The sequence below is a fragment of the Sphaeroforma arctica genome (assembly GCF_001186125.1).
Source record: "Sphaeroforma arctica JP610 unplaced genomic scaffold supercont1.490, whole genome shotgun sequence".
In the NCBI taxonomy this organism is placed as follows: domain Eukaryota; class Ichthyosporea; order Ichthyophonida; genus Sphaeroforma; species Sphaeroforma arctica.
This window is the reverse complement of record NW_014040068.1, coordinates 1,913-12,004: the sequence shown is the minus strand read 5'-3', so window position 1 is coordinate 12,004 and position 10,092 is coordinate 1,913. Positions and strand designations below refer to the sequence as shown.

The 10,092-nt window shown below is 43.8% G+C and overlaps 3 protein-coding genes across 3 annotated transcripts; all 3 read right to left on the bottom strand.

The window, feature by feature from the left end:
• Positions 1 to 840: 840 nt before the first annotated feature.
• SARC_06701 (hypothetical protein) lies at positions 841 to 1,807 on the bottom strand (the record flags this gene model as incomplete). Its single annotated transcript, XM_014299379.1, has 2 exons — positions 982 to 1,807; positions 841 to 944 (listed from the first exon to the last, which is right to left on the bottom strand). The coding sequence occupies exons 1-2, from the start codon at positions 1,520 to 1,522 to the stop codon at positions 841 to 843; spliced, it is 645 nt and encodes a 214-aa protein (XP_014154854.1). The 5' UTR covers positions 1,523 to 1,807.
• A 4,196-nt stretch (positions 1,808 to 6,003) lies between these two features.
• SARC_06700 (hypothetical protein) lies at positions 6,004 to 7,721 on the bottom strand (the record flags this gene model as incomplete). Its single annotated transcript, XM_014299378.1, has 3 exons — positions 6,004 to 6,119; positions 6,376 to 6,444; positions 6,717 to 7,721. 3 exons carry the CDS (start codon positions 7,719 to 7,721, stop codon positions 6,051 to 6,053), a joined length of 1,143 nt encoding a protein of 380 aa, XP_014154853.1. The 3' UTR covers positions 6,004 to 6,050.
• A 632-nt stretch (positions 7,722 to 8,353) lies between these two features.
• On the bottom strand, positions 8,354 to 9,573 carry SARC_06699 (hypothetical protein; the record flags this gene model as incomplete). The annotated part of the gene is made up of 2 exons (XM_014299377.1): positions 8,354 to 8,555; positions 9,424 to 9,573. Coding segments are annotated over 2 exons (352 nt in total), but the record flags the coding sequence as incomplete, so codon positions are not given.
• Positions 9,574 to 10,092: the final 519 nt, after the last annotated feature.

Below are 10,092 nucleotides of genomic sequence, written 5' to 3'. Positions count from 1 at the left end.
ATATACTATTTGTTCGTTTGTTTGTTCTCTGCATTTCGATATATCTAAATTTAGATTATTTGATTATATTGCATTGACATTATCTACAATCGCGTTTCAACGTATACCAGGTTTCATAATAGTATTGCGTTTCAACGTTAATACGTTTATAATGTACGTTTAACATGCACTTCTACTATAGAAACCCGCTGTACCCCCCCCCCCCCCCCCTTCCTCCCTTCAGCTTGGAAATTCCAATGTTGGCCTATATGTGTTTTGAGGCACATAGTCTCAAAAAGCTTACACGAATTGTACAAGCGAAAAGAAAAAACGGGTTTCGATTATATAATTGCCTCAATGCTTATCTATATTTTCATTACAGTAGTGGACATATTTCTATATACGTTAATAACTTTTTACGTCGTCAGCCCGAGAGTAATTTGGGACTTGTTCTCAAATTAATATAAGTATAGGTGGGTCAGCCCGAGAGAACGTAAGAGTAATTTGAGACTTCTTATCAGATTATTCTATTTATAGGACACGGGCCACCGGCTAGCCGAGAGCCGAGGTCCGAGACTGACTGAGTGTAGTAACAGAGAATATGATATATTTATTTCTAGAAAATATATCCGAGTGCTAAAGTGTTCTGCATAATGTTTCTCACACTGATCGTATGAGTTTTTACCCTGGCCAACCCAAGTGGTTGAACACTAGTACAAACATCATCAGTATATAACTGAGGGTGAGATCATAAATAAATGTATTCGAATGCACCATACTTTAGATGCACTAGCACTTTACTATTAGTCCCCCACATACCACGCTAACACTCATAGACAAAGCATGCTTAGACTTTATAAGTTACTCGGTTACTTTAAGACGTTTGTGTCTAGGTCCTTGTGGTCCTATCGACAATGGATAGGACGTTTTCTTAGTGCCTTTCGGAGGTACGTACATTCCATGATCTATAAAACTTGGAATGAAAGATGTCTGTGGATAAACCTTGACTACATGAGGACGGTAAGATAGCATCATCATCAGCCTTGTACTTGTGTAGGCGTTTGCGAAACTCCTTATCAAAAGCTTTTAGTAAGCCTGGATCATCAAATAGTGATAGATCGTATTGTACTCCATCTTCAAACTTCATTGTGGAATGAGTCATGTCATCATTGATGTTTGTACTTAACGAGAATCTTCTTAAACCCGTAAGACATAAGAGGTGTAGTAGCTTCACGTGCGCGACGAAAGATAATTTCTGTCGTCGGAATGCGATGTGTCCGATATTAAGAGCGCTCGAACCGTCAACATTGATAACTCCGTATGTTCCTATCTTTTTATCGGCCACTGAAATCATCTTGATTGGTCCAATATACTTAGCCGTGAGCACAGTTGTGTCGGAATTGCGAGCCATTATGTTGACTATATCGCCTACCTCAAACTCGACTATCTTCTTTGAATCATTCCATCGCTTCTGTCTCTTCTTGAATGCGATGTCCTTCGTCTCCCTCAAACAAGGAAAGGCTACGTCTCTGGTACGACGCATATTCTATGACCATAGTAACATATGATCTTCCTGAGAATCCTTGTTGAAAGGTACTTGTAATCCACTATAGCGGCCCCTGAAATAGCGAGCGGGCGGTGTACCAGTGACTGAACCCGCTTCTCGTTCATTTGTGTCTGTACCCAAATAATTGAGTAAGGCCACATGTCAGCATCTTCTAACAATGCTTTACGCATGAACTCCTTTACCTTTCCGTGTCGCACCTCATTCACACCTTGTGTCTGAGACTTGTAAGGTACACACATTTTATGGCATCCTGCAACGAGCAATAGCGTCGTCATGGTGTCGCCTTTAAACTCACTGTTGTTGTCAGAACATACTATAGCTGGCCAGTCGAAATGTGCGAAACACATAAATGAACTTTCGTGTGTTCAGACGTTGATAGCTAAACCAGATCAATGATAACCCGGCGCCACGGCTCGTCTTCAGATACGCTTCGTAACGGGGCGCATCCTTAGCGCTTGATCCGGTTAGCTTCGCAGCTGTTGCATTCGTGGTACATGAGATATATACTGTTTGAGGTTTGGATGTATAATCCCGTACCTCCTGCAATCATTCTCAGTCATATACTTATCCATGTCTTTAAGCGCACGATTCTGCCTCAACCAGAATAACTTCCTCCGAAGGATTTACAATGACAAGTTCGGAGGTGAGGATTCCACTACTTCATTACCTGGACTTGAAGACTTTTCTACCGTATGCATTCTACTAATATCCGACATGTCCATTAGTTGAGTTACATGTTCGTATACATCCGGAAAATCGTTCATCAATTGGTTGAGTTGTAATCTTGTCTCGGCCTCGTATACAGTTGCTCTATCTGAACGTATCTTCTTGTAAGATGTCTTCGTTAGTGACATGCTCCTCCCTGCTTCTGCAGGACTAGATCGTACCTTGGTACCGCATACTGTGGAATCTTGGATTTTTCAACCTTACTTTTAAAGGTCTCAGATTGTGTCCGCTTGGTTGTTCCAACAGGACCTATTCGACATATTATTGTATGTCGCCAAGGCGTTTTTTGGACAGCACTGGTACCCTAGTAGAGGAAAGTATCTACCACTCTATCCACATATATGAGCTTATATCGTATCATTGAGATCAACTGTGGTAGCCATTTATCTGAATGTCTTAAGGGACAACACAACGTGATGGTTGCACCTTGTATGTGTACATAATCGAGCAACTGTGGTATCAACAACCACGGTGGATTTGCCCATGCGTTTTCATCTGTTAAGTCGATTTGAAACGCAACATCTTCTGGATGTTCCAGAGTTCAGTATCTCGGCGGTTGCGTATTATGATGAGCTGCAAACATATCAATGGTATGTGGACCATATATGTTGTCTGCGATCTTGAATCATTCAGGATTGGCCATCCAATCCGTAGCTAGTAACTACCGAACCACCTTGTCGAAGTCCGGTACGAAGCGTGACAGCATGTGAATTTCCGGAATATGTGATATGACAAATGATAATTTTGCGATAGTGTCGTGCTATCAACTAACCAACTGTGAGTTGGGTTTCATGTTCTTTAGGTGTTGCAACGACTTCTGATCGCACAGTACGTTAAAGTGTGTACCGTATAAGTAATCCTTGAAATGAGTGAGTGCAGTCACAATAGCTAGAAGCTCTTGTTGCACCGTTGGGTAGTTGATTTGTGACGAATTCATAGCCCTGCTAAAGAATTGTACGTATCTCGGTAGCACGCCTGCCAACGCCATGTAGGATGCGTTTGTCGCTACCCTGAATGATATTCCATCTTTCGGTGGCTGGACTACTGGTGCCTGTTGAACCACTATTTTGAGCTGCTCAAAGGCATCATCACATTAAGCCCCCTTAATTTACCCTTGTGACATCGTAAAAGTCCGAAAGGTTTTAAATAACTTGCCAGGTGAGAAACTCTATCTGACTGAGAGACTACAGGTCTCAGACCAACTTTGCAGCAAGAAGCCCACTTTAATTTATAGAAGTTATTAGAGTTAGCTCATTCCCGAGAGCTAATCAAGTTGCTTAAATTACTCCCGAGAGTTGAGTGAATACTTAACCGACTCCCGAAAACAGATTGAGTTCTTTGACCGACTCCCGAGAGTGGATTAAGTCTGCCAACCACAACATTCTAACAATAGCTGCGTTCCTATGTGAGATACACTTATGCGGAAGGGTATCATGTGATCAGCGTGAGATTTAGTTGCAGAAAAGTGTGTATACTTCGAAGTGTTAAAGTGTTCTGCAAAAGGTTTCTCATACTTACCATATGAGGTTTTACCCTGGTCAACCCAAGCGGCTGCACACTAGCATAAACAGCTTAGGTATACTACCAACGGTGAGGTCAGAAATAAATACATACATTTGCACTTTATTTAAAGTATACTACATTACGCTCTAACAACATTGTTATTGGGTCCATCAGAACCTTGCATGTGCTTGTTCTTCTAACCACCTTTGTCTCCACCCTTTATAATGCTTCTTGCCACACGATGAACTCGAATGCTTCGTAAAGGTCTGATCTGATCTCGAAATAAATTTAGTTAAAGTTAGAACAGCCAGTTTCATGTTACCATATGTTGGTCCTTCGATTGAAATCTCGCGTACCTTGTCTGGATAAGATTGATGGATGTCTTCATACAACACTTCCTGATTCTTTCTCGTAGACCAGAAACATGTTTGTACCCAGAGCACACACATGTTCAACTTATCAGGTGACATCTCCTGAGTTTGGAGACGGGATCGATGTGTGTTCAATGTCAAGAGGTAGTGAGACACTGGCGTTCCCTCGTCCAGCGGTACCATAATAGAACCAACAACTCCGGTCTAGGGTCCGTCGAAAACAAATGAACAATAATCTCGCTCTGTTCCTTCCACGTTTTCAACTTCTTAATAGCAGCTTTATCTTTCTTCAATTTATTATACTTATAAGATGATGGCTTAAAACTCGATGTGCTGATTCGAACCAAAGGTTCTTACGTAGGCTTGTTTGCAGTAAGCATGATTTGATCAAAAACCTTGAAAGATCTAGATGACGACGCCAAATCACTAGTATCGAAAGGGTCGTTTAAGTCTTTTCGATCCAGTCGTTATGTAGTTGATATCAAACTTATCTATAACCTTAAAAAACCCTTTGCCTTCCCACAGTCTTCTCCGTTTTAATAACTCGCAGTTCTGCACCAATCTAAGACTGAAAGTGCGTAGCCCTAGTTAAATATAGACTGGTTGTATCTCCCCGTTTTTTATTCATCGCCAGGCTAACAGATGCGGCTTCTCTTTGTTTGTTCGGAATCAAACTGTTCTGATTGAGGCTGGCCATGCAGTCCCTTTTCCGTCTAATGAATCAATCCTTATGGATCCTCAATTGCGATTGTTGTTAGCGAGTATCATCAGATTGTGAATATGACTGTTACCCCTATCCGGTAGAATCGGCAATATTAGTTGATCTCGCCGGTGGATGCTCCAGATGCTCTCATTTTGATACCATGCGTGATTGTACAGTCAAGGCTTCTCCTTTACCCACCGGTGTACTCGACGGCTCGGATGATTTTGTCCTGAGCATTGATGATTCACCTCGGTCAGATATAATTTTTTAAACTAACACCGCTTCATGTAGTGTCAACGGCGTCGAAATCAATTGCGGGATGTCTGTAAGTGCGTCCCTATTTGCACACCAAGCTCGAAATTGGCGGAATAGTTTTCGGTCTCGCTTACCTTGCTCGCCATCTCGTTTCAACGTTTCAGAAAATTTACTATTTCTAAATAGTTCGTATCCGAATTACTGTAAAATCAACGGGTTCCGAATAGTAGAAGCACATGATAAACTTATATTATAAATTATGAAACTTTTAGGGTTTAGAACTGGTATACGTTGATACGCAATTGTAGGTAATTGTAAGATTCAAAAAAATCAAATAGTCTGTTTTTTTTTTAGAGTGGAGACTCTGTTGAAATTATTGTTAGTTGGTTTTCTATAATGATATGTTTTCTACCGAGATATTGGCATAATAAATATCCCAGAGTCTCAGGTGGTTACATTTCTGAATACTTTCAGCTCAAGATAATCCATTGAGAAATAGGACAAGGTAATGATTCTTCCTCCTAGCCAGCCTTATAGATGTGCCCGTTTGTGCCTTTAATGGGATGGAGAGCTAGGTACCAAGCGATGGGGTATAGGTGCAGGCATTTTAGGGATCCGCCTGTTAAAATCGGCATAGCATGCATTCGAAAGGATAAACGTGAATAAAAATAAAAATAGCAGTCTGAAATCGGAAGGTAGATTGTATACCCATCGTGGATCGTGTAAGTTCTAAATGAGCATATTGCAAACACGCATAGATAATTATCTCGGGATTATCAATTTGCGAACGAGATTATTGACCGCCTACTATCACCATCGTATATAAATCCTGAATGACATTTAAATTCTCAAGAACCCGCCTGAAACAAGCCGCAATTCCATCAAAAGCTTATCGATTGCTTTGAGAGACTCGGCACGAAGCCGAACTTTAATTCGCCTACTATATTCAGTCGGATGATGACGGTTCTGTAGTGGAGGTTTGTGGTCGTCTGGATCCCAATTCGACGCCTTCAAGCTGCATAGAGGACAAGTTCGAAACCAACTGTATTAGCAATATAAGCTGGCAAACAAGACACTGCACACTGGTATAAGTGGTCGAATTCGAAAGCACAGCTGGATCATTTGCACTTCAATCTACGAAATTGGGAATCTCAGTAAGCACTCTTAATCTATTTGATGTCTCCGGTGCAAACCAGCGTATATTGTCCCAGTGAAAAACAAATAAGGGTTTAGGTTTACGAGTTCATTGACACAACGTACACGTGACACACCGACGCAAGTTGATGTAAGCGCTCCTGCGCTATACGCAAGGCATTCCCGTGGTCGTCATTTCTCAGCGCCTGGAAATATTGAAACCGAAAAAGTTGATAAATAGATGATATAATCGGATATGATAATTTGAATTGCTGGAATCCCTTGGAACATCACCAAACAGTGGAAGGTGCTATAAGAGGCAAAATAAGCATTACAGATTGTCGAATTCTTACGTACTCCGCAGCTCCTGAAGATAATTAGCCGAAGTCAAAGCATACATATGCATCCAAGCCCTGATACTACACAATAGATGGCCATAATCCTGAAACGACCGACCTATTCCTGAGTTCCATCATACCAATATTATAGCAGACAACACATCCGTCTCCTTCCCATCAGCCCCAGAGCTCTGCCTACTCCACCTGCCGTCTGCGTGCGCCGAGTAATCGACTGCCCCAAATGCCATTGTCGCAGGCCCATTCACAGGCACAGCCGCAAGCCACGAGTTGTCCATCGATCTCGTACAAGCCCGTTTAGAAGAGATATACTGCTCCCTGCCCAGCAACGAGTCTCCATTGTCCGATGTTTCATATAATGGGTGCATACTCACCGGAACTGTCTGGTCTCGTCCGGTTTTCAGCAACGTCGGGCTCTGTGCGTGTGCCTGCCTTTGCACGCTCGTTCTTTCATCAGCCTCTGCGCGAGCAGCGGCGCTATTTTCCGCGTGCGCCAGCGTGTGATGTGTACCATCCGCCTCAGTAGAGTGTGAGTATCTGCCCATGCTTGGCGAGCCACCAGGTGTGGGTGTGGGTGCGGTAACTGATGTAGCCGCGTCGCACAGGTCATGCTCGCGTCGCAACCCACCATGGCCTAGGGTCAGCAGTGCTGGTGGTGTCGTTGGCGCCTGTGTATCTGTCTGTGCTGATATCAGAGGTGCACGTAAATGGGTATTGGGCGGCTCTCCCGCTACAGAAACACCTCGCCCCATATGCTTGTTTGGGCCTGAGATGTTTGCGTTGTTTGAGGTATTTGAGTTGTTTGAGTTGTGTGAGGCGTTTGAGGTATTCGAGTTGTTTGAGTTGTGTGAGGCGTTTGAGGTATTTGAGTTGTTTGAGTTGTGTGAGGCGTTTGAGGTATTCGAGTTGTTTGAGTTGTGTGAGACGTTTGAGGCATTTGAGTTGTTTGGGTTGTTTATGTTGTTTGAATAGTGCTGTAGAGTGGCCCCGTGTTTGTGCAATTGTGCGTCTTGGGATGCTGCTCGCATGTGCTTGGTTGGTCGGCGGGAGATCTCTTTGAGCTGCTGCAGATCCAAGTCGCGCGTGGTACCGAACTCCGCATCCACCGGTTTTTGCTGGCGCTCCATTTCGAACCCCACAATACCCACTGTGCAAAGAGGAATGCTCAGGGCAGTCAGCAAATGGTATCAACACATTGGTGTGTGTGACATCATTGGTGCTATCATTGATTGTGTTGTCTGACCCCCCCCCCATGCCTACTGTTTAAATGTGGACGGTTAGGGTAGCTAGCAGATAATCACATTGTTCAAACCCGCGCAACAAACATCAAGACTATATAAAACCCGGTCAATGCAAAGTATACATCTGTCACACACTCTCAGTATCGTGCACACCTTTAAACATGCCAACCCAAGTCTCTCACCACATACACTAGAACTAGTACATGCCAGAACTAATTTTCTCACTGTCACCCATCGGTTAGACTAATACACACCACAACTCATTCCTTAATTAAAAACTCCTTGTCCACTCACCCGCAGCTGCAAAGAGAAACGGACTCAACCCCGGAATAAAGATACAGGTATTGATATCGGAAACCACAGGGAACCAGTCTACAGATAGGTCAACTCTAAAACGCACAGTTAACGTGATACTTTCTAATTCATGTACATTGTCGCAGTGAAGCTTAGTGTTATGTCAGAGCAGATCTTTACCATTCACATCTCGTGTAAAACGGAAACACAACGAGTTCAACAACTCACATACAAAATTCTCGTGACATGTCCACCACCGCAGCGGCAGAGGGCAACGCAGACAGCAAATCCGTCCCCGCACTCAGTCCCGGTATAAAAGTACCGGTATCAATACCGAAATCCCTAGGACTTACACCAGCCTTGGTGCTAGTCTCAGCGCTGGCTTCTGAATCACCATCAGCACCGCTAGCGCTGCGAACTGTCGTACTGTGGTGGGGAGTTGTCGTTTTGTGGTGGTGCGAGGTCGTATTGTGGTGGTGAGAGGTCGTACTGTGGGGATGAGCTGTGTACTACGGTAATGAATTGTCGTACTGTGGTGTTGAGTTTTGTACTGTGGGTAAGACAGGGCGTCAAGAAGAGAAATGCGGCCCAGAGGTATCCTGACAGGGCGAATTGAGCCACGAGAAAGGAAAAGCCCCAATCGGCACACTTCGCAATGGTATGTCGATAAGCACATCAAAGTACGAATATTTCGGTACTTACGACTTCCAGAACGCTCACACAATACGACGCAAACCGGCAGGAAGCATTCCAAGAAGAACTGTGCACTGAAATAGGACAGCCAGTCTGACCCACGTGGTGTCCAGAGGGGGAGGATTTAACTGCCACAGTGGCATTGTAAGGTTGTGTGTATCTTGTCCGAGGGCGAGGCATGCACGAGGCAACCCGCACAGACATCCTGCACCCGCCCTGGGTTGGCGGTTTACTTTAGTGTATATCGTCAACAGAGAGCTAGGCATGCGTGCATGCATGCGGCAAATGCCGTATATGCGTAATACAGGACCAATGAATCTGGTGCCGTTTGAGAGCGAGCAGCCCCGAGGAACCTTTGTGCCATAAAAACAAGCCACTGACGCGCCAGAAGACAGTTCAACTCAGTTGTACCACGCGTTATATACACACAAACAGCTGTTTCATTCCAACCGATAGAAAGAGATATATCCTTGCCATCACACACATCTATACACACACAAACAGTTGTATTATTCCAACTGATAGATAGATATATATCCTTGCCATGACACACATCCATACTCATACGCTGGTGTACTAAGGCCACTCCATCCGGTAATACCTGTCGATGATGACATGTTCCGTTCCAACCGGTGACAGTATTCTGTCCATATTTGGTTTATTGTACTCTTTGGCGGTAGCAAAGTCTTTGGCAAACACGCGCTGGAGAATCTTATCACACTCCTGGGCTGCGTCTGCGATCTCATCCCCACTGAACACATGGACAGAAACAGTTGAACAGCAGAGGATATGCCCCAAGTGATACTATAGCATGGTCAGAAACAGTTGAACAGCAGAGGTAATGCCCCAAGTGATACTATGGCATTCTGTGTGTAGGTACGGGCGAGACAACACACAACAAAAACCCACAACCACGTCTACATACCTCCCTCGGGTGGCGAAGGCCAAGAAACCATGCGACACGTTGGGGCAAACCGTCAACGTCACCTCATTGCCCAGCATGCGTAGTCTATTGGCAAAATCTGTGTGTGTACCAAATTGTATGGTACAAGTTGTATGGTAAGGTGTCTGTCCTAAATTTTAAGGTATAGATTGTGTATGGTATGGTGCTTGTCCCAAATTGCATGGTATAGGTTGTGTGGTAAGATGTTAGTCCCAACCTTTAGGGTATGGGTTGTATGGTACGGTGTTTGTACCAAATTTAGGGTATATTTCGTATGTTAAGGTTCTTCTCCCAAATTTTAGAGTATACGGTGTATGGTAAGATATT